General features: G+C 49.5%; 5 protein-coding genes across 5 annotated transcripts; 2 read left to right on the forward strand and 3 right to left on the reverse strand.

Annotated features, from left to right (window-relative positions):
* Nucleotides 1-143: 143 nt before the first annotated feature.
* FIESC28_06712 (uncharacterized protein) lies at nucleotides 144-3323 on the reverse strand (the record flags this gene model as incomplete). Its single annotated transcript, XM_031160855.1, has 3 exons — nucleotides 144-2139; nucleotides 2204-2826; nucleotides 2877-3323. The coding sequence occupies 3 exons, from the start codon at nucleotides 3321-3323 to the stop codon at nucleotides 144-146; spliced, it is 3066 nt and encodes a 1021-aa protein (XP_031015233.1).
* A 6139-nt stretch (nucleotides 3324-9462) lies between these two features.
* On the forward strand, nucleotides 9463-13196 carry FIESC28_06713 (uncharacterized protein; the record flags this gene model as incomplete). The annotated part of the gene is made up of 5 exons (XM_031160856.1): nucleotides 9463-9793; nucleotides 9871-11161; nucleotides 11212-11283; nucleotides 11336-11404; nucleotides 11456-13196. 5 exons carry the CDS (start codon nucleotides 9463-9465, stop codon nucleotides 13194-13196), a joined length of 3504 nt encoding a protein of 1167 aa, XP_031015234.1.
* Nucleotides 13197-14669: 1473 nt separating this feature from the next.
* FIESC28_06714 (uncharacterized protein) lies at nucleotides 14670-17399 on the forward strand (the record flags this gene model as incomplete). Its single annotated transcript, XM_031160857.1, has 1 exon — nucleotides 14670-17399. The coding sequence occupies one exon, from the start codon at nucleotides 14670-14672 to the stop codon at nucleotides 17397-17399; it is 2730 nt and encodes a 909-aa protein (XP_031015235.1).
* A 268-nt stretch (nucleotides 17400-17667) lies between these two features.
* Nucleotides 17668-18717, reverse strand: FIESC28_06715 (uncharacterized protein; the record flags this gene model as incomplete). Its single annotated transcript, XM_031160858.1, has 1 exon — nucleotides 17668-18717. One exon carries the CDS (start codon nucleotides 18715-18717, stop codon nucleotides 17668-17670), a length of 1050 nt encoding a protein of 349 aa, XP_031015236.1.
* Nucleotides 18718-19222: 505 nt separating this feature from the next.
* Nucleotides 19223-24408, reverse strand: FIESC28_06716 (uncharacterized protein; the record flags this gene model as incomplete). Its single annotated transcript, XM_031160859.1, has 2 exons — nucleotides 19223-24136; nucleotides 24346-24408. 2 exons carry the CDS (start codon nucleotides 24406-24408, stop codon nucleotides 19223-19225), a joined length of 4977 nt encoding a protein of 1658 aa, XP_031015237.1.
* Between the last annotated feature and the right edge of the window lie 2812 nt (nucleotides 24409-27220).

Consider the following 27220-nt stretch of genomic DNA (forward strand, 5'->3'; position numbering starts at 1 on the left):
ACAAAAACGCTCCACTCGCAAAGTCTCATGCTTCCCAAATATGTACAAAGAATCGACAACTTCCATGCCGGGTCATGCCGTGTGACCCTATCGTAAATATGACCCAATGCTCGTTGAAAATCAGCCCAATACCAAACGCCTCTTTATCTTCGCCAACCCCAGAAACTTCCTCCAGATCCTGGGGATCCGGCAGTTGTCGACGCCGGCTTCACTGTGACATCGTTCGTAGCGGGTGCGCCATGACCGGTAAGCAAGCTGAAAACTCCCGCAGGTCCAGATTGCGATGTCGACGGTGTGTGGCCTGATACCGATCGGCTCAATCCATGGGACTTGCGCAACGACTCGAGCTTCTGTCGAGCTTCCTCGGCCTCTTGTTTGGCTACCGCCTCTGCCGTTTTCGCCTGTACCAACTCCGCTAGCAATGCTTCATGTTCGCTCTGAGAAGGCGCGGGTCCTGTTGTTGTCACCGTTGGTACGTTCGTTTCGTGGTTCCTGGGCAACGACGACAGTCTCTTGTTGAACTTGCTTGTAGTAGTTGGCATAGGGTCTGGTTCGTGATGATGCGGCGGGTGTGGAGGTGTGGTCTTGCTTCGGTTGAGCTTGAACTCTCGAAGACCGGCTCCAGTCTTGCTGCTTCTGTCCACCTCGACTTCCTTAGTTGTCTCGTGCGCTGAGCTGGCTGACGACACTCGCGACTTCAACCCGTGTATCTGTTTCTCGAGTCGCTGTTTATCCTGATGAAGCGCTCTAACATGGGCATGGCTCTCCCGCAGCTGCTCCTTCACGTTCGCCATCTCTTGAGTCAAATCCAAAATCTGGCGGCTCTGTTCTTGTGATTGCGAAGCGGCAGCAGCTAGCTGATTCTTGGCGTAGTTTAACTCGTCCTGCAGCTGCGATTTCGAAACAAGCATTGATGACCGACGTTTATCATCCTCGACCTGGAACCGCTGTTCGACGTCGTTGAGTAGGCTTTCTAGGTTTTCGGCAGGGGTTGGTTCTTCCTTAGGAGATTCGTCTTTAGAAGATTCTTCTTTAGGGTCTTCCTTAAGGGATTCGTCGTCACTCGACACAGCAGACTCCTTAGGGCTTAGTGTTGCAGAGTCATCTTCATCGGCAGCTGAGCTATCTTCCTTGTCAGGCGAAGCGACAGCTTGTGGACTGCTGGATCGAGACGACGTCGAATCGGCCTTCTGTCTTAGTCCGTTGAGAAGCGACTGAACTGCCTTGCGATCTTCCTGCCGGTCTTCGCGCTCTCGTTGCAGTTGGTTCGATAGCAATGCATGATTGCGCTGTAGTTCGCTCAGAGCGGTCAAGAGGTCTTCAATCTGGCTATGCAAGTTGCGTTCGTCCGTATTCTTGTGAGCCGCCGTAGTCTTGTTACCGACTGGGGTTGAATCGCGTGCGTCTTCGGTATTGGAAGAATCTCTAGACATTGTAGTAGCATCTGTGGAAGTTGAACTGGTTACGCTCGCAGAACTGGCTTCCATTGAATTCAAAGTTGATGCGAGGCTCTGCTTTGACGCACTGCGTCGCAGCATACTCGAGGGTCGTGCGGGTGCGCTAGTACCAGGGCTAAGGTTTGAGGATTTATTGTTGTTTGATGCCCATATGCGACCCAGAAAACGGCTAGCTGCGGTAGTTATTTCGGAGCCTCTCACGGGGTTTGAAGCGGCCGTTTTAGAGTCTCGGTAGCTCTGCTCAAGATGTTGCATGTTCTCGGCTGTGACAGCACCCGTCAATCCGACAAAGTCCTGCACAAACTCATCTGCGTTGTAATGGTAGCAATCCCAAAGGCCACGAGATAAAAGAAGCTGCATCACATCTTCCATCTCAGTGCAAGCCAATAGACGCCCCTCGTTCTTCCTCATTAGGGATAGCGCGACTCGCATCAATGTCTCTGAAGCACCCTCAGCGAATATCACATCGTATATGCGAAACAACATAGGCAAGGGACAAGTCACAGCGAAAAAGCTGAGAAACCATTGAGAGACATAGGCAGGGTCAACTTGTAGCTCATCAAGGTGATTCGATATAACCGGGAGACTTTGACGCAACAACTCCTTGAATTGGAAAATGCGTACGTGGAGACCTGAGAGATCAGGGAGGAAACACGCCCTTAGATCGTACTGCTCCATGAGGCTGAGATTGTTTGTTAGTCGACGCCACAGTGGACAAGATTAGGGAGGGAAATTGGTAAACTCACCGAACCAAAACACAGAATGCCTGCTTGTCGGGCATATGCATCAGCAATGGGCCGACCAAAAAGGCCAGTCCCTGACAATAGCCAATCTTGGTGTCGTAGAGACTGAAGCACTTGAGGACGCGGCCAAGCATACGTTGTCCATCACCCTCTGGATCGCGGAACATGTCTACTCCTGGGAAACTCCTTCCTAAGTCTTTGCCAATTATGACTTCGTAAGGACTAGTCTCGCCGCAGAAACGATCAAACTGTTCTTCCAAGTGAGCATCTCGGGCCCCCGACATGCTCTGCCAAACCACACCGCGCAGTGGCGGCGGGATACCTTTACGGATCTTATTTGAGAGAAGAGTCGGGAGGCGGGCGGCGGTTTGTTGGTAGTCTTTAACGAGAGCGGCATAAAATTCAAGGTCTGTCATGGGTGGAGGAGGAAGCATCGAATATCGTAGAGCAGGCGGCGTCGGTCCTTGAACCATTTGGCGAAGCTGTGCCATCGAAGGTGGACGGGGCCTGCTGACTGCACTACGTTCAGCAGTGGCACGGTCAACGCCTTGGACTTTGACGCTTTTCGGGTTCGTAGCCAGCTTTGCATTCTCTTGTTCAAGTCGGGCCAATAACAACGCCGTAGACTACGCATGTTAGCATCTGTCGATGCGAGATTCGCAGATCGCAAACTCACATTGTCTGTTTCCTCATCCTTGGTTTGCTCATCTTCCTTTTGCTCAAGCTGCTCCCAGTTCACCTCGTCTTGATCGTCTGATGAGTTGCCATCATCAGCCAACTCGTCTTGTAATGACCGTGTTGTAAGAATTGGTGGTGGCATATTTGCTATTGATGACCGCAGGGCTTCGGTGTCGATGGCCTCTTCCTTGATCACAGTATTTGATTCGGTGTCCAAGATCTCGTCCTTATCGTTCACTAACACGCTAAGCTTGGGTGATAAAGGAGATACGGGAATCTCGACAAGGTCGTCGACTGGGTCTTTGGTCGGTGTCGTTTGATCTGTATCGGTGACCGAGTTGGCTATGGGCGAATCGAGGACTATAGGATCCGGTTCAGAGAGACGAACGGTAACCAAAGAATCGTGGGCCATCTTGGGGGTCTCGGGAGCTGAGTCTCGTGCCATCATGGAGTCTCGTTCGCTAGACGGGGTTAAAGGGAGAGGCTCATGGAGGCTCTCTCTGACTTGGGCGTCCATACCGGCCCGTCAAGTAGGTGGAGAGCTATGGGAGAGTCCTGAAACTAAGAGAGACACGATCCAGCGCCAGCGTACAGACAGGAATTGGTCGTGACAACGACAGGCGAGACTGTGGTCTCCTGTGGCGTGTTGGTCGGTTTTGTGTATATCGAAAACACAATAGAACAGTGATAACAGGTTCGAAAAACAAGTTTAGAGGTCGAAGAAGGGACCAGCCTGTCGAAAAAACTCAGGTTCGTCTAGGTTGGCACATCGAGGGGTGGTCCCAGAAGCTGAAACGGAACTCCTAGGGGCGATTTGTTGATTTTCGGATTTGGATGGAATCCAGGCCAAACTTTAAGGGCAAGCTAATTGCTTACCGTAGCGGGCAGTGAAGGGCACAGGATGGAGTGGCAATGGAGTAACGGATGAAGCACGCGCAGAACAGAAAGACAAAGAATCCCAACAATCGAACGAGGCTGGCGGTGGAGATTTCAAGGTTGATATGGATTGTTCTTCACCTCCAATTCTCCCGGTAGGAAGTTGAAGCCAGCCAGGGGTAGCCCATCCCAATCCATAATCTGGACCCTTGCAGGTGCAGCGCGCAGTAGTTGGTTCGATTTAGTCTTTTAGGTAAGGTACCTGCTGTAGGTACCTGCTGCAGGCTGCCCTAGAAGGTGAGATTTGCACTGAACTGAACCGAAGGCGGGTGCATTGACCTGACTTGCAGGATACAGCCAGTCACGGTGCGTGAACATGGACCCGCTTCATTTCGCTCATTCGTCAATGTCGTTTTTGACGATCCGCTCCAGGGCCGGTCAAGCGCCTTCACTGGCTTCTAACTGGGCACTGGATGTGACTGGACTGGACGGCTGTCCGGGGGTTTAGACTGGGGATGGACGGTGACCGCCATGCCGTAGACGGGAAGCATGAATGAGTTCCGTTCTTTTTAATCTCAGCTATTACTACTGTACCTATACCGCGGACGCGTCTGGAACAATCAAAGTCAATGAGTGAACAAAGGTCTTTGAAGGTGTCACCGATATCGTTAACGATCTAAAACACCGAGCCACTGCAATACATACAATGTTTTAGCCGCTATAGATAGTCCTCTCGATTAGGTATTTTGTTGTCAAGGTGATGAAACTCTTGCAACAGCTTTCATACCCAACGTGAAGGGGAATGGGCTGTTTGTTGACTCCAGCGATATCCATCAGATCCATAACTTTACTTGGCCAAAACACGGACCTCACTAACAACGTCAGTGCCTTAGCCGGTGACCAGTCAATGGTTAAGTCATGCCTTGTCCATACTGTCTTTCTACGGACATGCACGAGCTGAAGGCGTCGGTTGTGGCTTTTTACTGTAATGCACGTTTCCGGGTGCCTTGCAGCCCATCCCTGAGACCCTGATCGATCAATGAATGACAGCCATCCATCTCATCGTCCAATAGATTGAGGCCTCACACTAACACATCTTGATCAAGGTTTACGGCCTTTTTAAACTTTCAACGATCTGCCTCGCTAATTACAGTCCGTTCTTATTTCTGGAATGAGATGATCAGGTTAAGAGTTGTTCTGGAGCTTTTCCTCCAGTTCCTTTACTCATGAAGAGCATTGCTACCTTCAACTCCTGTAATCATTATGTCTTTGATGGCCCAGGCTATACACATCTTGCACCTCTATCGTTCATTATATAACCATAAATACTTAGGTTTCTTAGTAAGATCCTAGGATAGAAAGTATCTATTTTCATTCATCAAGCTTCTGATTAGCTTACTAGGCAATTGGAGGTGCGGGATGTGCACAGCCAAGGCATCAAAGACATAAGGTGAACCGGTACTACGATTGAATGCTAACTAATTACAGTATATCCTTCCTTCGTGGTCGATTTGATTTCTTGTCAAGTGGATTAATTCGGGTATTCAGATGCCGGTCGGTGCCATGCTTTGTGGCAATTACTTTATTCATGATATCCTTTTGCTAATCGCAGCGCATTACGTAGGGTGTGATATTCGTTGTGTACATTGTATCGTTCGTCATTCCTTCAAATCGTATCCTGACTATCCGTCCTCAGGCTAGAGGCTCCCACAGTGAGGGTATAGAAGGCTCTCCAGCGCTACCTCGTCATTCATCTGCTCATCTGCCCACGGCAGTACTCGCCGAGCTCCTTTCGACATACCGACAGAGCTATTCATCACAGTGGCAATCTCATATGTCCCTCTCATAACCTCTCTCAACCATCCAAATGCTTGCAAGATCCGGCACAAGAACTCGTATATGACATCAGACCCCATACGCTCCCATATCATCAACCCGCATAGTGGAATCCAGCAGTAGCTGGTCAAGGTCCAAATCGAAATTAAGAGTGGTAAAGTGCTGAAGAGCATTGAGGGTAGTTCCGCAATAACGTCAAGCGAGGGGCTTGAGCGAGTCGATTTGATGTCGGCTTGGTCCCGAAGATAGCGTATTAAAAGGCTTTGGGCTGGTCGAAGGATGGAATGTGAAGAGAGGTGATGGTTGATGTTCTCCGAAAGTTCTTCTTCTTCTATTGGAGAATCATCGTTGGTAACGCTTTCAGATGTATGAATGGCATTATTGGATATTGGCTGCTGATCAGATGCTGGTGGCTTGCAATTGGGCGTCGTCTGTGTCCTTTGAGTAGACCCTGTGTTTTCCATCATGGAACCGCCATGTTGTTGTTCGTGGTAAGCATTTAGCCAAAGTCGGACCCTTGTTTCTGTGTCCATCTGGCGAAGACAGGTAGTTGTAGGCTTCCCCCGTTTAGGAGTATCAAGGACAGTCGCGTCGGAGTCATCGTTACCCAGAAAGAGGAAGGCTTTGGAGGATTATATGTGTTTTAGAAAGATCTCTCGTTCTATCCTTGAGACCGCTTCCACCGCTCTCCTTTATGCACCTCCTGTTGAAAACGTATATATCTGTTACCATACCTATAAGAGCATCAGCCACGTTGTTCCCAAAGCGGAGCAACAGGTGTCTCACAGGGAACTGTCATTGGTACAGCCAGCTGTCACAGTCGGCCATTGCAGATGTCTCAACGAAATAGATGACTTTAAATCCGGATGCGCAAAATCATATTCATCAACTCGCATCGTCTTTGATACAATAAAGTTGCTGTCTTGCCGTTGCATGCGGGGCTCATTATGACTCCAAACGGTATCCGAATACCTGGGACGTCTCGAAACATGGGTCCAAGTTGTTGAAATCGACGAATGCAACGTTTCGTTTACGAACCATTAATGTCCCAAGACAATTGGCCAGTACTATAGTACCTGGGCATGACTGATAGAAAAAGCAATGTGGGCAGTGGATATCAGAAGCAATAATTTCTACAGAACTATTCAGGGTAGATATCTCCCTACCAGTGAACAAGGTTATATCTCGAGTCGCCGATCAAAGAGTATTAAGTAAGCATGATTATACTTTATTACACATGTGTATCGACCAGGCTCCTATTCTCCTATAATTGCATCATGCTTAAGAATAATGCAGGTCCATGCTGCAATGATGAACGCTAAAGTAGTCTTTCGGTTATCTCGCACTTCTTTAGTCTATCCATATCGTGTAGTCAACAAAAGATCCGAGCGACGTATCAAAAGAAGCGCCCTTGCTCGCCAGCTTGATGTGAAAGGTTCTGTGTTCAGTCAAGTCGGATATTCAACTCCGAATGAGAGGCTGTCTTGTTGGTTACCTCCAGCACCTAGGCGAAGGAGGCTTGAATCATGTCGTTTCCGTCAAGGCGTGAGGGAGTGGTGAGACAATCAATCAATCACATATCTGCTGCTACAGGTTAGGTCTGGCAAGAGCATCAGAATCAACCGGACAGAATGGCTACACGCAAGCTTCATTTTGCGATGAAGGGCAGATACTCCGATCCATTAAACAATGTATTGTGTACTCCTCCTTGAGAATAATATCACTCGTACTATCGTCCACTACTCATTGCAGCGGTGTGGCTTGATTACTAGATAGATCGTGTTCCAGACTTCCTCCCTCCGAAGTCGTTGGAAGCACTCGGATCCGAAATAGGAAGATGCAATTGATCAGGTGAGAAGGAGAAGAGGAGAAGAAATCCATTTCTCGTATGAAGACCATCCCCACATGCGTCTGTTACGGCGGTGAAGTAGTCGGGCGTGGGGGAATCGACATATGGCCGCAGTGATACCACCCTGAACTGTTGCAAGCTGCATACATTCTGCTGCCAGTGCGGGAACTGACCTATCAGATAGCAGTCGAGGTTAGGGTCGAGCAATGATTGATCTCATGAAGCGATGAGCTCACGCAAACATACATAACCGGGGTTGTTCTGCAGGCCAAATGGCCCGGAAGAGGTTCCGTGTTGCAAAGCATGAACATGGAGAATATTTTCGGTTACTTTGAGTTAGTTGGTCGAGATCTGCGTGACATTGGTCCGTAGTTTGTGTTCGCTCGGGATGAGTGTGAGGGGATTGCGATAGTGCAACGAGGCTATCGCAAGGGGTTCATTGGTGTCTGACTCTGGCCCCCCCGGATTTCAACCTGGAGGAGACTAACTGCATCTGTAATTGCATCGAGATGGCTTCTGATGAGATGCTGTCAAAAGAATGCAAATGCCGCTGCTGTCTTGTGTCTGTGTTTGTCTAACGCAACAATAGAGAGACAAACATTATTACCATGCATGCCTGTTCGGTTCGTCTCGTCTCCTCATGATGGAGTGAGTGGATGGTGAAGAGAAGGTCGAATGTCTGCTGATCATGAGATCGGTCTTTCGTTACAGAGGGAGTGGACCAGGGCTCCTGGTGAGACGTCTGGTCGGGTCTGGCTGTTTATTTACAGACGAATGAGTGGATCAACAAACCAAAGGCCAAGGTTGTTGCTTATTGCGACGACATGCACAAGGGAAGATGCAGGACGAATAACTACAGCACAGCAAAGCACAGAGCCAACACTACGCCATCATTACCATCATATCCTACGTATGTCAAGGAACCTCGGTCGTAATTGTGTCGGTGAACAAAGTGAGGTCAGACTGCGACAGGACATGGACATCAGCCAGCCTCTTATCTTGAACCTCTGAAGATCTTTTACAGATCGTCCCTCCATAAACAATGGATGTCCTACTGCAGCAGTGACTAGCCTTGGCGCTGCGAGTCAGAACAGGCCATGGCTTTTCCCTTTCATCTCCAAAAAGTTGCAGATGGTGCAAATCTACTGTAAGTTAACAGGGGACCTTGACAAGCAATTTGGTGATCCACCTCCCTGTTTTTCTCTAGGTTCCTGTGTCGTCAGTAAAAATCTGCCTGTCTTGGTGACCATCGTTTTGAGGCTGAAAGAGTGCAACCCAGGATCCTGTCTGTTGTCAGCAATAGTATGGACATCACCACTATCATGAGTTACACACACAAGTTTTTCTTCGTCTCCTGACTTCGGCCACTACGAAACCTCCCATCCCTCACATGGTCCTCAAGTCCCGCAAGCCATAAATTTCCTTGGTTTTTCACCCTCTAGTAGCGCATGTAAGTCGACCGTTCAGTGGACCTCTGCCATCCGTCCAAATAGAACCTGGTCCATTGGCGTTACACCCTCAAGATCCTGGAGCCGCTAATCCTCTAGTTCGTTCAGGGGACTTTCCATGTATCTATTGGCTGTGGAGTAAGCGAATAGGTACGTGATACTCGCCTGCTTTAGCGTCGTCTGTCCTCCAAGGACCCAAGGCTCAGTAGCGACAGCGCCCCGGGCCTTGAAGTTTGTCTCCAGTCGCCTCAGTTAGCTTGGACCCCGGGCCAAGCAGATATTGGCAAGGAACATCTTGCTCCTACACCCTCTTCCTCTTCTTCCCTAACTACCAAGATTGTAGAACTCGACTCCGGCAACGGATTTTGTTGTTTGATTTTTCTCTTTGCTTTTATCATCCCTGGTATTCCCCCAACACTCGTTGCAGAGACCCTCTTCCTCCCTCTCTAAGCACCTATCAACCTCAACCTCAACCTCTACCGTTCTGTATACTCCGCGCTGCTCCCCTTCATGGCGCGTTGAGTCGACATCAAGCAAGGCGAAAGCTTGCTCCCAAGTTACCGAATCACTGACCAATGTTTCCCTCTCTGCTGCGACGCCCCAGGGCTGGCCCCAATCGAATCGATCGTCGCCAGAACACAAGTGCTTCTCCTTCTCCAGGCCCTGCGAGACGACGCTATACCTTGGAACGACATGCAACGGCCGATTTCACCGAGGCCGATGACGACGATGCTGATTTTACCCACGACGAAGGCTTGAGGCGTTATCGAAGTAATGACCGGCGTACGAATAACGATGGCGATGAGGACGACGAAGACGACAACGACGGAGATGGGAACGGAATGAACGAAGATGGACGACGGAGTGGTCTCCCTGTTCTGCCGCTGTTCTCTGCTTCTCATTTGGGTGCGTGCTGTTCTTTTCTTATACCACTCGCAAAGTTATAGGGTCTGGCTGAATTTGTACTAACATGACTTATACAGACTCTCTACCAGTGTATAGCATAACACACGCTATTCGAGTTATCATTTCAACGCGAACCGAAACAACGTTATCATGGGACCAGCTTCGATCGCCCCAAGTTTCCCAATTCCTTGTCAAACCTATGCAACAACAGATTCGCGCTCAGCACTTCAGTCGTGCAACTCTGTATGCTCTCATGATCAACTGCCTTCAGTTTACCAAGGAGGGTGCACGCTATCCAGGCAATGCAGGCATAAGTAGCACTCGTGCCAAGGTTTGCGAATTGCTGACTCTCAAACTTCTAAAAGAGTACAATACCCGGGAGCTCATTGATGCCCTGGCCTATGGATTTTACCCTCTTCAAGGTCTCCCTGGATCGCAAATACCTACCTCTCCACGGAAATCACCACCGGCCAATGGACTGCCCTTGATTGCATCTCGAACATCAACTCTTGAAGTTGCAATTCGAGCCTCCGCTAAGCATTTGCTTGCGCATCCGCTGGTCGTCCAACAGCTCGAGGCTATTTGGAGCGGCGCAATCACCTTTCACTCGGCTGCCGACAACCTACATCGCGAACCCCCGCCGATCAACAACCGCAACCAAAACGGGTTTATAGGAAAGGCGGATGACAGAACTCCGTTACTTGGGTCGTCTGCTCAGAAGGACTCTTACTTTGCTCCGCCAGGGCGTCGTACGGCGTCGCTCTACGACCCTCGACAAGCATCTCTTCTGAAGCTCTCCCGACTTCGAGTTCCTCGGTACAGATCTTTTCTATCCACAATATCTCTTGCGGTGTTGATTGGATTGTTCCTTGCAGTTCTTGCTGAACGTTCTGTTCAAATTACTGGTTTGGAACTGATTTTCTGGTTCTGGAGTGCCGGCTTCATGCTTGACGAGCTTGTTGGTTTCAATGAACAGGGATTCGAGCTTTACATCATGAGCGTTTGGAGAGTATTTGACCTTGGCATCTTGCTGTTGTTGATTGTCTATTACTGCATGCGAGCATATGGCGTTTTTCTAGTCGATCCCCATCATTGGAACGATCTGGCGTATGATGTCCTTGCAGCCAACGCGATTCTTCTTCTGCCGCGCATCTTCAGTATCCTGGATCATTACCAATACTTTTCGCAACTGCTTATCGCGTTTCGACTGATGGCCGTCGATCTTGTTGCGGTGTTCGTTCTCATTGGAATCCTCTGCAGTGGATTCTTCTTTTTCTTCACGTTGACGAAGAATTCGCTGGGGCCGAGTGATGTCGCCTATAAGATTTTTCAGATTCTTATGGGTTTCACCCCTGCGGCCTGGGAAGTGTAAGTGTATCAAATCAGAAAGTTCATGTTGAGAAGCTAATATTTGGCAGATGGGATGCGTACAACTGGTTAGGGAGAGCTTTGCTGGTCCTTTTCCTCAGCATTTGTCATTTCCTTGTCGTGTAGGTCACATTGAAACCCACTTCTCACGAGTTCTTGAACTGACCAACCCAGGACCATCTTGATTACTGTCTTGACCAATAGTTTCATGGCCATTGCGAGCAATGCAAACGAAGAGCATCAGTAAGTGACTTGTTTGATTGGCAAAATGAGTTTGTTCTAACTATGTTTCAGATACTTGTTCGCAATTAACACCATCTCCATGGTGAAGAACGATGCATTGTTCTCTTATATTGCTCCCAGTAATATCTTCGCTTGGCTACTGATGCCTCTTCGATACTTCATGCCGCTGAAGCATTTCGTTTGGCTGAACCGGACGGTGATCAAAGTCACACATTTTCCTGTGCTCTTCTGCATCTACCTATATGAGAGATATTGGCTGGCCCCCTCAATGTATGAGCCTACCGACTTGGTGGAACATCCAACTCGTGAGCGAAGTCGGCACATCTCCTTCATGGATCCCGCTGGCCGAGCAGCCATGTTTAGTCCAAGCGTTAGGGTTCGCGAAGAATCAGTGGCTGGCTTCCAGCAGGATCGCGCTCTTGAAGAAGTATTCCGACGCATGCCAGACCCTCTCACATTGAGAACACAGAGACGCCATGAGAGACGGAAAACGCAGACAGCGATCCGTAACTGGATGGATCAGCACGACGAGAACGAAGCTTCTCCAGGTACATGGCAAACACCAGAGGCTACTATGCCTCCTTGGCAACGACGATCCAGCATGGGCTTTGCTCGAACCACCAACTTGAGGCGCGTTTCAGATGTGAGATCAACAGCGAGTGATCCTGCTGATCTGATTTCCAATGCCGGCCAGCCTCTTCGACCATCTCGTTTCTCGACAACTCGCCTGGCTGGTGATCCCGAATACAAGGACCAAACCGATGCGGACGGAGATGACGAACTTGTGACAAATGATGAGGATGAGGACGACCATCATACGAATGCCGCTCAAAGCCAAGTTGCCAGAAGTCACCGAATTAGTGAGGAAGCTGACAGCTACTTTGCACCCAATGCCAACAGCTATGGCAAACTAGCCTCGTCTGTGAGCTCATCGGGAAAGAGCAAAAATAAAGCACCAACCCCTCGACCTAAACGAGGCGCGCATAACCGAACTCTTTCCACCAACACGATACTGTTCAATCCCCAAGACTTTAAGCAAGTGTCAAAAGCGTCTTCACTTTCGCCGCCCCCTGCTGCCCAACCACGCCCACGCACCAGTGGGCGTCTGGCAACAGGAGAAAAGACCCCAAGACGCAGCTCGCCCCGTCGTTCTATGTATGTCACCAACACCAAGCCTCGACCAGTGATGCCACCGCGAGGCATGACTGAGGCTGGTGCTGTCAGCCGATCGGCCCTTCTCAGCATTGAGCCACGCAACCGACCTAAGGATGTCCGGAGGTTATCCTCAGTTGATCTGAGTGCTATCTCTGACCACGTTGGGGCGGATCCCATTGGAGCTATGCCAGGCAGTTTTCAGACGCAAATGGCCATGGCCATGATGAAGGACAACCAGCTGCGAGGAGTTGGTGGTAACGACTCGGCTGACCGCGACAGGATGGGAAGACTAGTGTTGGCTAGAATGAAGACCCTGGAGGAGAGCTTCGCGGATGTGATCAAAGAGATGCGAGACTTGAAGAAGTCGTCAACAGTTCCCACAACGCGACGCAATTCATCAGGAGACGAGGGAACTACGACACAGATGATTGAAGTAGCTGGACGAGACCGACTACGGAAATACACCGCTGAGAACAATCAACGCAAGGTGGCGTCTAAGCGACCAGTTAGTCGGCGAAGTTTCAAGGAGACCAAGCCGGGCTGGGATGCAAAGGGAAAGGGCAAGGAAGTGGCCTATGAGTCTGACGACGAAGCTGAGACGGACGACAGTCTGTTTCAACGGGGAGGCTCATTGTAAAAAAGAGACATGGCATGTGTCGGCGTTTTGGCACAGTTTTATTCGTGTATATGATATATTTTGACGGAATGCATTGAAGGCGTTGGAGCATGTAAGACGACTGATGACCTGGAGGTTGTCGTCGATGGAGTGGAGTAATGAGGTGGTGGTTATACTGTAATTTGACCTATATATAATTGTGATGCATTTGTACTCGAACTTGGCTCACACTTGATCACCTTATGGGGAGTTGTATTGAGCCGTGCTTACTTGGCGAAATGTTGGAAAAGTGACATGCGCGTCAAGATGTCGATCATGGTTGTTTGTGAACATAACGCAACTATACCTACCTAGGCTGACGGCTGTCCATGGGTATCTACCTGATTTGAGGTTAATATTAAGTTCAGTCTCCCTAGTAATTAGCTTCTGTCATGTTTCTACTATAAATTCAATTCCTTAATCTCTCCGTGTTAGTGATCTTTGATGGTAAGCTACCCTAAAGCCAGCCGTAACAAGAACTAGCGATGTCATTTTCAAGCTACCACCGGAGCGTTTTAAGCAACTCTATTTAGTGTCCGTTGGGAATTGAATGACATCTAATGGTCGGTTTGTTGCCACTCGGAAGGTGAAGACTGCATGAACTAGGCAGGCAGTTACTTACAACGGGTGACAGATAATTCATTGTTTTCCCAAGATTGCTTTGCTCTTTACATGTTTGTCTCACAAGCTGCTAATGATGATAAACACAAATTACAATACAGTCATTAGAAGATGACGAGTACTTGGGGGTAAGATTCAATGCGCATTCTACAACTTAAGCCAACATGTATATTTCTTGCTAGCTTAGTGGTTGGCCAGGCTATGTACTGTAGCATCCATCCATTAGAATAGGCAGCCTCAAGGCAACCACCTTCCAGTCATTCAACGCTCAGGCATCAATCTGATCATGAGGGGTAGCTTGTGCTGTAGGTATTTAGGGAGGCAAAGGTAGGCTGTTTTCCTTGTATCTGTAGGGCTGGCTGAATTGTCTGTCTGTCACTGGCAGTCCATCCGTCAGCCGATCTTCCATTGTCTTTCCTTCTTTCCTTCCGGAACTCTACGTCTTACATCCCCCTCTTCTACAAAGATTCCCTTGATCTTATTCTTGCCAACTCAACTATAAACATAAACGCCTACAAAGACTTCATCTCATAAAAACTATATTTCAGTTGCCTGCGCCACATCGGTCTCTGGTCTGGTCGTGCACAGCCCATTGGCACTGCAACTCGCACTGCATACTACAAAAGTCGAGTCAGCCTTGGCATGTGACATATATCAGTTATACAGTTGAACTGTTATATCTGAGCCCGAATTTTCATCTACATCTACAAACGCAACAAGATACCATCGCATATTATATGTGATTTATAGATTCAACTTCCTCAACTACCTTATAGACGTTCCTTGCATCAGCATCTCTGCCACCAAGAGAGGGCCATCCTATAACTACCTACCATGAACTTCCCCGACGAGTGGCAAGACTATCAAGCGAATGGCGGACCAAGTGCTGTGCCTGGTGCCTGGAGCAGCAGCCTCAGCAATCCTACAGACCAGAACGATAATTCGTTACGAGACAGAAGACATAACCAGCCTCGGTCTACGCCAACCACCACCATGATTCCTGAATACACTTATCCTACAATCATGCCCGAGCCTCGAAGTCAGCTTCTGGACAGTGGCACAGTCCTTCAAAATGGAAACCAAGACCAGGAGCAGAGCCAGAACGTACCAGAATGCGATCTCTATGACCCTCTTGAATTTCCGTTGCCAGTTCCAGCTCCCATGTCACGTTGGACTGGATCTGCATTCAATAAGTCCAACAGCGACCTATACGGAAACCGTATACCGCGTCTCATGCCAGACGACGAGATTGAAGACGCTCGCAATTTTGAGCGCTATCGTCTTCATTCCATTGGCTTCGAGCTTCGCGAGGGAGATGTCCTTGTTTTCATCGACTACCCTACCTATCGCACAGACGCAATCAGCTATGCAGACTGCAATGGTATTACTTACAAGTCGCAACAATTCCGTGTCTACTCCGAAAAGCTCCTCGAGACTAAATCTTCTGTATTCGACGAGATGCTCCGAGGTACATACCAGTATAAGATCCAGAGGCGACGTAAGATGGTGAACAAGATGCCTGAAGGAATTAAGTATCTGATTGATCTCACACCACCTTCGGAAGGGGACGACCTGGTATTCCAAATGACTGAGCTATCTTTGACCCCTGCCCTTATCAAGTGGTGGAGGTCATACATTGAGAATGACACAGACATGTGTTTGGTATCCGGCCATGACGATGTCTGCATGTGCAGTAGAACAAAGCTTTTCGAGACTGACGAAGACATGGAGGAAGACCCTGACCCTGAGCAAGGAAACACAGGAAACTCTGGAAACGCGAATAGCGGGAGGAATGGAGTGAAAAGGACCCGAAAAAAACCACCGCCTGCCACTCAGGTCGAGGTCGCCCTGGAGATGAAGGCCCAAAACGAAAACGAGTTCTATGCGACGCCTGCGTACCGTAATATCCCAGATTACTGTCCCGTCCGCCACAGGAATGGGATCATCAGGCTGCTTATGCTCATCGAAGGCAAAGGAGCCATCCTCGACTCAGCGCCTCGCATGTGGACTCTGGTCAAACTTGGCAACATCTTCGACTGTAGTTCTCTCCTTCGTGATCGAGTCCACCAGTGGATCTTGCATGGCACGAATACCACTTTCATTGAAGTGGCACCCGAAGAGGCTTTGCAAATAGCATTTTCACTTCAAATACCCGAGGTTGCTGAGTGTGCTTTCAGAATCCTCGTCAACGAACTCGCTCTCAAATTGGCCGATGATAGGAAACGCGAGTACTGCAATCAGACAACGATATTTGGTCGAAGACTAGGAAATCTCCCTGATGAGCTCAGTAATACCGTGCAGCATGCAGCTCAGGCATATGTTGCGAGGATTTCTGATATCGACAAAATGATGCGTAACAACCGTCTATTCGATTTCTGGGACATCGATGAATGGAGTGGGCTGCGAATCATTGAGCAGCTTCTTGAACAAGAGAACTCACGACTGGCGAGCGATGCACTTGACGCTATCGGTCTCCTTATGGATGCACTGGTCGCCGAGGTCACGGAGCCGTGGGACCATATCATGTCGAATCCTCCGACTTACAACCATTTGACGTACCAGACTATAGATCAAGATCGGTTGACATACATGGACCTGCAGGACTTTGAGATGACGTCTGTTGTAATGCAAAAGTTCAACCGAATTCAGATGGCACTCTGTGCTGCAACATACAACGAAATAGGTGTGATGATGGACGCCCGACGATGGAATTCCGATCGATGCAGACTGCGCAATCACGAGTTCAAAACATTCAAGTTTCTGGCACAAAAAGCAACAGACGCACTTGCGATTTTTCTCGCCCATAATCAGAGACTCAAGGACGATCCGCTCTGGGCGCGTACCCTTGGTCTCAAAGACTACGAGTACCCAACAGAGGTCTCCATTTCTCGATTCAAAAGACCTATTGTGTCTCTCAACCACCTCGAGGCTGCAGTCAAGGATCTAATTCGCCCAATAACACTCTCGTGGCAACGCAACTTTGAACCGTCCCTGAATCTCACCAGACATCTTCTACTCAATTTGACCGACAATGAACTCAAATACCTTCCACTGTGGTGTGGAGGATGCGATGATGGCACGGGAGGTGTTTTTGAAGACCCTATCCCTTCAACTGATATGGGACCTAAAGGGCCAGGACCGAGCTTTCACACGGGACAAACAATTCCTTCGGCGCCTGCAAGTGTCAGTGGTTCCATGATTGAAGACATGGATGCGCTGCGGGTTTGGGGCAGCTCGACAGGTGCTTCGATGAATGTTCAGGATAGCATCTCGACAGTCTATCGACCCGACCACGTCATTGCTGAAGATGAATCCATAGCCTCGGAATCATTCACTATCGGTGGATCCGAGTACTCAGACGCCAGATTCGCCCAGCCAGCAGACCACCAAGGCATGGGCGAGGCAATCGATATGCAAGTCGAGACGTTCGATCAATTGACAGACTCTGGGACGAGATCTGTTACTCAAGGTAGAAGCACAAACAACGACAGTGACGGTGACAATGACCTGTATATGTGGGACGATGATGGAGATAGTGATGACAGTTCGGATACAATCTTTTAATGACCGACATGGTAGGATTACTTGTTTTGTTTGGCATAGGAAATGGTACTAAATACTGGAATATCATGATATCAACGAGTAGATGCATTAATAAACGGTCCATATAGCATGTGTACTGAGGGTATCATTTCTTGTATATTTTCCTTTACCGGCAATGCATGTAAAAACGCTGAACCCTCCATGTTACCAACCCATTTTTATCTAACGCCAATACCATTATCCATCCTATGTATTTTCGTATGTCCATCTTTACATCTCCTACATACTGCTAACCTCTGTTGAGAGTGTTACCGGCTCCCTTGGGGTTATGGTCCACGAACTCATCCCACTCACGCTGCTTGTACATCTCACGATCTACAGCCTCCATATCATCCTCATCCACCACCTTCTTCTCCTCCACTCCGCCCTGAAGAATGTTGCCCTGTCTCCGCTCTTCCTCGAGGTACTCGTCGATAGACATAGTTGGCAAGTTATGTCCTGAGCGGAATACATCTCGTGACATTTGATCCCGCGAGCCGAGCAACGTAAAAGGTTGGAGCGGCTTGCCCTGTTTAGATAGAAGAGGTCCACCAGGAAGTGATTGCAGGCGACGCAGAGGCTGGTCGACGCGCGATAAGTGGTCATCGGCGGAGGGTGTAGCATTAGATACGGGCCCAAAAGGCCGGGGGGCGTGCGCAAGGATATCGACCTCACGATTTAGTGAGTCGAGAGCCTGAAGAGCAGAGTGTACCGCGAAAGTGATTTGCGTCAAGTAAAGCTCCCTCACAAGCTCCTCATCACCATGCTCAACGTATCGAGGGTTCCGTCGCAACATCTCGAGCTTCTCCTTCAGCGCCTTCTCTGCGCGAAAGTTGGCAATCTTGCCATCTCGTCGCGCCGCAGCATCAGTGCTCGCAACTACAGCAAAGCTCTCAGGTTCGTCACGGTATCGCTCGAGAACGCGATCGTAGGGTGCTTTTACAAGACCGTATCCGTCTACGGTGGCCAGAAAGCGTTCGTATGCGGCGCGAGACTTTGCGAGGACTTCAAGGCGCTGGTCAGGGCTCTGGTTGGGAGTCTTCTGCACGAGCTCTGCGATATAGGAGTCGAGAAGAAGGTATGGGATATCAGTGGTGGAAACATCCTCGATGCCCTCGTTGGTAGAGAAGAGAGCAAGCGCCGAGGTCTTGTCGCGCGCCGAGTTGTAGAGGGAGAGTGCAGCTTCGAGGTCCGAGCGGTAGGCTGGGGACGTTGCGTCGTAAGAGTTATTTAAGGCATGGCGCTTTTCTTCGGCGGCTTCGTAGAGGGAGCGAAGCGATTGAGGCTCTTCTGATGACATTTTCAATATGGATTTGGTTGATCGTGAAGATTGTTGGAGGCAAATGAGAGTGAGTGGGCGGATGGAGGGGATGATAAATTAGACCCTTAGATGCTCCTAGAACCCCGCGCTAACAGGGAGGAAGCTCTTATCGATAAACAAGGTTCTGGTGAGATCGCATTCTTGGCATCTTCCTGAAGACATCACAAATATTGTTTGAGGGTACGAATTTCAGAAACTATTATGCATGTGAATATGATGATAGCATTTTGGCTATCGTTGGATATCAATAAATAGCTAGGACTGGGCCCTATGTAAAGCAATTGTCCTGCACCCTGTACGCCCCCAAACCACTCCAGACTTAATGATTTTCAAGTTGAGATTCAGCCCTCTTTATCATGCCTCCCCTTGGATGTTATCATCATGCAGCGATGTATACTCGCGGAACAAAGAGAGAATAGCAAACAATCAATAATCGCGAACAGAAAGATCCGACATTCCTGGTATCTCAGATGCCTCATTGCATCTAGTCTTCATCGTCGTCCATTGAGAAAGGGTCGTCGCTTTCCTCTGCTTGGACTTCTGAAGACTCGTCGTCAACGACGATAGGGCGTTTTGAGGCAGCAGCACGTCCTGGTCGTGCCCTTGAAGTAGGTTTGGGAGGTGGTGACTCCGGATCGGCCATCTCATCATCGGAGTCATCGTCAAGCGCAGACTTCTTGCTGGCCTTTTTAGCAGCGACTGCCTTGGCTGCTGGCGATAGTGTGGTTTGTTTGGTCGCGGGACGTGCGGCAACCTTTGATGCGGCGGTCTTTGTCACCTTGGTAGCGGCCTTGGGGGCGGCCTTGGGTTTCGCCGGCTCCTTGCTCTTAGCACCAGCAGGGCGACCCCGTGCCTTCTTAACTGTAGAAAGACCGGCCGGTGTCGGGTCGTCAGACTCAGCACTTGTAGACTTAGACTTGGCAGCGGTTGGCTTGGCTGGAGCAACAAAAGGCTCGTCGTCAGAAAGGAAGCTGTCAACGTGATCGTCCTTGGGTGCCGTCTTGTGTGGCGACGACTTGGCGAGAAGTTCGTAGTTGGTGTCGTCAGGGCTGTCGTCGTCGAAGTCAAACGCCTTGGCCGACTTAGCCTTGGCCTTTGGAAGGCTGCTGGCGGTGGTGTTGCCATGGCTAGAGTCTGGTCGGCTCATGGCATGTAAACTAAACCTGCCCTTTTCGCTGCCCCCAGCTGGCTTATCAATGCCCTTGACCAAAGCGCCAACATCACCAAGCATCTGATCATCGTCGCTTTCGGAGTCATCATCGATGACTGTCTTGACCTTAGATGCAGCGGCTCGTTTGACTCGCCCGGTGTCCGGTGCCTCGAGTGGCGGGGACTGGGATGTCTTGACTGCGGGAGCTGATGACTTGCTGCGGCTTAGAGCGGCGTAGTCATCGTCGGAGAAAGCATCCGAGAGCTCCATGACATCGGCCGTAGGTTCCTTCTTAACCTTTGGCTTGGCACTGAACATCTCGGCGAACCGCTGAGCACTCTTTGTCTCCGTCTTGACAGCTGGCTTAGGAGCCGCCTTAGCTACCGCAGCACCAGCCTTGGGCCTTCCACGGGCCTTCTTCTCAGGCTCATACTCGTCATCATCCTTGGCTTTACGGCCACGAGCGGTGCCAGCACCTATCTTCTTCGAAACGCGGCGACCCAAGCGACGGATGTTTGTCTTGATTTCGGCATCAACTGCAAGTTGGTTCTCCCACTCGACCATGAAATCATCAAGGTCGCGACACCAGAGGTCCTTCTCACTGAGAGCGAGAAGTTCCTCATGCTCGGCCTTCTTCTTCTCGATGGCTTGCTTGAGCTTCTCAAGACGCTCCGCGGTCAAAGACCAGATAGGCATCCCGAGAAGATAGTCGTAATCGCGGGCACCACCCTCAGAGTCTCCTTCAACGTCCTGATTATCATCGTCCTCCTCTTCCTCGTCCGCTGTCTTCTTCTTGTCCGCACGAGGAGGGAATGCCTCGTAATCGCGATCGCGAAGCTCCTCCACAAGCACGGCCTTCTTTTTCTTGCCAACAATAAGCTTGTTGTCGATGATTTCCTTGATAAACCTCGCTTGGTTTTGGAGCTTGCGCAAGTCTGCGTGGTACACACCCAACCAGTGTTTCTTGCGGTCAGTATACATGTCAAGACGGTACTGGTAGAACTCCTCGAGGATGTCTTCTACCTTCTCGTACTTGCGAATTCGGCCACTGGTGTCAAAGGCAACCAAGTTTGAGGTAGCGACTTGTTTGGTGAGCTTGAATCGCTCGAGGACACCCTCTTCCATCACTTTGCCCATGTGCTTCTCGTCCACTGCAATCTCGAAATGAACAGTGCTATGGTCGTTGAACTCTTTGTAATCCTTGATCCAAGAAGGGCCACCTTCACCAGAAATGATTTTTTCCAGTCGCGCCTTGAAATCGTCGGTCCACGTACGGATAGGCAGCTCTGTGATAACAACCTCGTTATCCTTCTGATCGTTGGGGTATGCGACACCATTGAACTTGTAGCGATCGGGACCAGCAGCTTCAGGTGTACCCTTCCAACCACGGAACCATGGCATCATGGTCTCGAAAGGCCTTTCCTCGGAATTGTTCTCATCAAAACGACCCATTCGGCGTTTCAAGTTCTCAACAATGTCTGCAGGGTGGTAGTTGGGGATGGAAGTACTCCAACCTGTGCCAATACCATCGGCACCGTTAACCAATACCATGGGAAGAACTGGGGCATAAACCATTGGTTCAATCTTCTTGCCATCTTCATAATGGTGCAGCAGGTTGGGCTCATCCATAGGGTGGAAGATCTTGCGGGCGAAAGGCGACAGTCGAGTGAAGGTGTAACGAGGACTGGCAGCATCAGAACCACCTGCAAGTCGAGAACCGAAGTTTCCACTGGGTTCCAGGCAGTTGATGTTGTTCGAACCGACAAAGTTCTGAGCAAGACCGATGATAGTCTGCTGGAGCGACTGTTCACCGTGGTGGTATGCTGTCTGTTCAGACACATAACCAGCCAATTCAACAACCTTCTTGTCTTTGACCAAGTTTCTCTTGAAGCAAGCGTAGATCACCTTGCGCTGACCAGGCTTGAAACCATCTAGAACGGATGGAATGGATCGCATGTTGTCAGCCATACTGAAGAGAATAAGCTCTCGGTTGATGAAGTCAGAGTAGGTGATTGACTTGGTAGAGTGATCCAGGAAAGTACCAGGGACAAAGTTGCCCAGCCATTCCTTTCTAGCATCTGCCTTCTTCTTGGAAAAGGCCAGCTCCAACAGGTTGGATTCTTCAGGCTTCATAGTCTCAAACTCCTTCAAGTGGTCATCAAGATTGGTGAAGTAGACTTGTGCGTCTTCGTTGGAGCTGGTTCCCAGACCCTTGAAGTACTTGGAATGCCATCGAGTAAGCTCGTTCTTGTGATCGTCCTTCCATTCCTCGTACTCGGGCTGCGTGAAGAAGGACTTGAGCTTCTGGGGCTTCTTTGGGTTGGGACCTTGCCAGACTTTGACAATGGGGGTGATGAACTCTCGGAAGAAATCGGGAATCTTGAGAAGCGAGGGAAACTGCACTTCGAGGAAGTTGATGAGCAATCCTTTGATATGACTACCATCGTGATCCTGATCGGCCATGATCATCAGATGGCCATATCGAAGGTTCTTTGTATCGGTGTAGGATGCCTTGTGCTTCAATCCCAGGAATTGTTTGATGTTTTGAATTTCTTGGTTCTTCGCGATCTGATCAGGCGAAGCATCGCGCACATTCAGCAGCTTACCACGCAGTGGGAAGACACCAATGCGGTCAGGATCGAGGATAGCACGACCAGAAACAGCCAAACCCTTGGCAGAGTCACCTTCTGTCAGAATCAAAGTACATTCGTGACCCCTTCTTGTACCAGCAAAATTGGCTTCGACCAGCTTGGCATTGTTTACTCGGGATCGCTTGTTTCCGTCGCTCTTGGCCATCATCTTGTCGGCCTTCTTCTCGGCAAAGTCCAAGATGTTCTGGATAGCATCCGACTTTGCTACCTTCTTGAGAAAGTCGTCACCCAGCACGCATTTGCTGCCAAACATGCTAGGCTTGGTTGTCATCTGCTCCTTGGTCTGTGATGTAAATGCAGGGTTGTCGATGTAGCAGTTGACAAAGATGAAAATGTGATTTCGCAGGTGAGCCTGCTTTAGAGTGTGACCTTTGCGCTTCTTGTTGAGCGTGGCGAGAAGACTTTTGGTAACCTGATCGGCGATGTAGTTGACATGTGTGCCTCCGCTTGTTGTGGCGATGGAGTTGACGAACGACACTTGCTGGAAAGTACCGTCTGAGACAGCGAAACCGACCTCCCATCGAGGATGCGACTTGTCCTTGTCCATTTCTACTGTGCATGTGGGAGCGCCGCCTTCCTCACTGCTTCTTTCCTTCGCAATAGACTTGGCGTAAAGATCGCAGTAAGCCTTGAAGTCCTTGATCTTGATCTGCTCGCCGTTGAGGTGCACCTTGATGCCTCGGATGGTGCCTACCATATCGTAGACTCTGCGGTACAACAACGATTCCAGATCGTCGTCAATGCCGTTTTCCATACCAAAGCGCTTGAAGTCGGGCTTGAACGTAACTCGGGTGAAGTCAGCAGTTTTGCTGGCAGTGATCTTGGCCTTTTGGATGTTTGTCATGTTGTTGGTCCATGTCTGCTTGTACCTCTTTCCACTTGCACTATCTTGACACTCGAGATTAAACTCGGTACTGAAGATGTTACATAGCTTGGCACCGTAACCGTTACGACCACCAACAGTCTTCTTCTCATCATCGTCGAAGTTGGAACCTGCCAACAAATGTCCGAAGATAAGTTCAGGAATGTAAACCTTCTCACCCTCGTGCATGACGATAGGGATACCCTTTCCGTTGTTCTCGACGCTGATGACGCCGGCTTCGCGGTCGATGTTAATCTTCATGTATGTCATTGAGCCATCGCGCTGCTTGTTGTCGGCGGCGTTGACGAGAATTTCGTCGAAAATCTTGTAGAGACCAGGCACAAAGCTGATGTTCTTGTACTCCATCAGCTGAGTCTCTTTGTTCAAGACCCATAATTGTTGCTCTGTTCTTTCGACGGAACCGATATATGTGTCAGGTCGCTTGAGAATGTGCTCGAGCTGTGTGAGTTTCTGGTACGTTTCGGTGGCAGTCTTCTGCTTCCCCGATTTGGCAGGTTTGGCAGGGCTGTCGATGGCCATATCATCATCATCCTCCTCCTCCTTCTTTTGTTTCTTTGCCTTGGGCGGCGTAGAGGTAACGCTCACATCGTCGTCATCGCTTTCTGGAGTAGGGCGCTTCTTGGGCGCGGCCTTTGCTTTGAGGGTAGACTGAACCATCTTCTTAGGCGCGGCCTTCGCGGCAGCCTTTTTAGGCGCAGCTTTGGGTTTCGATTTCTGTAATAACACTTTAGCTTCACTGTGCAGTAACAGTTTGCATGCGCAAAGATGAAGGTGATGTTGCTTAATGCAGTTCAAAGGTTGAAAGAAAACAGGAGGCTGCAATGCACGTTGATGAGGAGAAGCAGGCAGGCAGGCGAAAGAGAATATGCAGTGAATATGCTTTGATGTGAAGCAAAGAGGGGTCAAAAGAGGAGGTTACTTACGGTTTCGGGGACGAAGCCATCGGACTCGTCACCCATACTGAACATAGATTCATCGGAATCCATTTTGTTGGTGTTTGGTGGGGGACAAAAGAATCTGACTTGAGGTGGTATCCAAACAATATTTAAGGAGGAAAGTGAATACAAGGGTTGAAATGATTGACAAGCTATGAACAATGGGTTGGTTAGTACAGGACAATAAAAGCGAGCAAAGGGTATTGCTCGCGCATAAAGTCGCGAAGACGAAGTTGAATAAGAAAAACCAAGACGTGTCAACGCTAGGCTTCTCATGAATAGCCAAAACGAGATTATTGTTGTTGTGACAATCCAGGGTCTATGTGTGTAAACAAATCTTACAGGGGACGCGACTACGGCGGCCCACTAGCTACACCGGCCGATGTGGGGCCGTATCTTATGCCTCAGGCTGTAAAGTGAACGCCAAACCACGTGATATAGCACATGATCTTCTCCTGTGTACTTGGAGCCTCACCTTCCCTCTTGCTCGCTGCTTTGCTATTTATCTCTAGACATCTAGAGGGAATGGTATTATTATTTCATCCTACTTCTAAAGAACCGTTGTACTTGGCTTGCACCACGTGTCTGCAAAAACGTAGCTGTTTGCTTCAATGTCACATCTCCACTTACAGACGGGATGAACTCCAAACTCTCATCATGAAGCGAACTCTCGGATTGAGTCCTCTTCATTCCTGGATCCGATTCAGTTTGATTAAGTGCACCGAAAACACCTAAAGGAAATAAAAAGAACTAGCAAACCTGCACTGTTGCCTCGTTTCATTTGCTCTTCGGCTCGTGCCATACGTTCCACGAGCTTGCCAGATTAAGAGCTTTCCCCATGGAGATTACGGCAACTTGACAAGTTCCGAGGCCGGCCCTGCTCTCATCGCATCGTGGTCGCCTATTGCCCGAAACGAGCCTGTCAAGCTCGAAGTCAGACATGCACCGGGCTCAGGCTGGATTAGCGGGCTGAGTCAAGATGTGCAACTTGAAGCGGAGGAAGCTCTCTGTCAAATATACCTGTGTCGCCGTGGGATGGGCCTTCAACTCTTGCTTATTCTCCTGGTAGCACCGTCTTCGAGATTAGCTTGTCTGAGGCTGGTCGCGTCACCAACGGGGGTCTTCAACCAGGCATCTACTATTGCCTTACTGCCAAGTTAGCTTCAGGTCCGGCTACAGTACCACCGTCCCCGTTGCAAAATTATGTCGGTGATCGGCTTGTCGACTCGTACCTCAGCATGTCTATTGATCAATAGCCTGGCCATGAAATGGCGATCTGACCTATACTGTTGTATAACCGATGCGGCTCTTACTCCGACATGCATCTATAATCTATTACTTACAATCGCTTCGACTTGGGCCTCGCAACACTATCATATATCCTCACAGGCAAGGTCTTCATCTCTTGAAGTAGCCGCTCAACAGGACATGGCGACATATGCCGCACCGATGGGGAAAGGGGAGTGGTGACACTGGATGAATTCGATGCAGGGAACCGCACTGTCCCTTTCTCTGCACCTGGTGCAAAAGAAACGCCAGCTCGCCATGGCCTCCCGCTGTCCTACCTCGCTGAAATCGTACAATCTTCTGAAACCAAATACTGAGAATCAGGAAGTCATTAACAGACTTTGATACCGATATGGACGATCCGTTGTTTCCGAATTCGTCAGAGCTCGGTCCGATAAAGCTGGGCGGGAGATCAGATACATTGTTCAGCTTGCAAAACAGGCACGGGTATCATGCGCAGTTCCTAATCGGGAATGTCTAAATACCTAGACAGTGCTGCATAGATCCAAACTACAGATTGCAACGGTGTTCAAGCCAGAGATGTCAGATCCCGCTCTTGGGCCCTGCTTCCATTATATGCCCCTTTTGGGGCAGCTGTCGAATCACAACCAAACCCAGATAGTGCCTTCAGTGGAAACCTGCAAAATATGAGCAGAGAACCCGACTCCGGAAGTGTGTCGTAGCCCGAGCCGTCGGCTGGTCGCGTTAAGTGTGATGAGTTTGGCGAGACGATGTTGACGGACCTGCCAGGGGCCTCCGGTCCGCAGGAGTGATTGTGGCCTAGCCCAAGTCATGAGAAAAGCAGAAAGAGGCTCTGGCATGCATGAGTGACGCATCTTACATGTTAAGTTGTGTAGTCATACTGCGCAACTTCATGTTTTGAACGACACGACTCCTAATCATATCCAGGACATACAAAGATTTGAACGTATAGCACCTTGATCAAAGTACAGTTGCCTCTTGCAACCCGGTAACCCACTAAAAAGGTTGAGGGGCGGGCGTATCAGGCATAGGCTTGTGTTGCCTCTCGGGGATTTTTCTTGTGCCTGTACGCCAGAGAGCCCATGGAGGTAACGAGGGCAAGAAGCATGACAGGTTGTTTACAGCATCGTAAACATGGTCATCTCAAGTGGAATACTTGCAGACCGACTTCTGGAAGCGCCATCGAACTCTCACCCAACAGTGTATTGTCGGTGTAGTATGCAACGGCTATGTACAGCTCTGCTAAGATTGAGAACCTATCCATGGCAAGCCGGAGCCACGTCATGATTCCTCTACTGACCTCCGGCGCAAGGAGAGGGGTCTGATAGGACATTCGGCAGTGTCGACTAGCAGGATGTGCCAGCGAGAGGAAGAATATTTACTCTAGCTGTCAGTTGTCATACTGACACGTGGGGGCGACTCGAGCAAGTCTAGAGGAGCGCTGAGATTGACCCATCTCTCAGTAGCAACAAGACCGCCGTTCTTTGTTGTACAGACATAAGGAAACAGGCTGGGGTATAGACTCTCTGGACGATGTGGTATGCAAGCATCCGTGTGTACTTCGATTTTGCTTTGAGCTCGTGGGGCGGTTTCA

This window comes from Fusarium coffeatum (genome assembly GCF_003316985.1).
Source record: "Fusarium coffeatum strain FIESC_28 chromosome Unknown BRIP53273_contig_142, whole genome shotgun sequence".
NCBI lineage: Eukaryota > Fungi > Ascomycota > Sordariomycetes > Hypocreales > Nectriaceae > Fusarium > Fusarium coffeatum.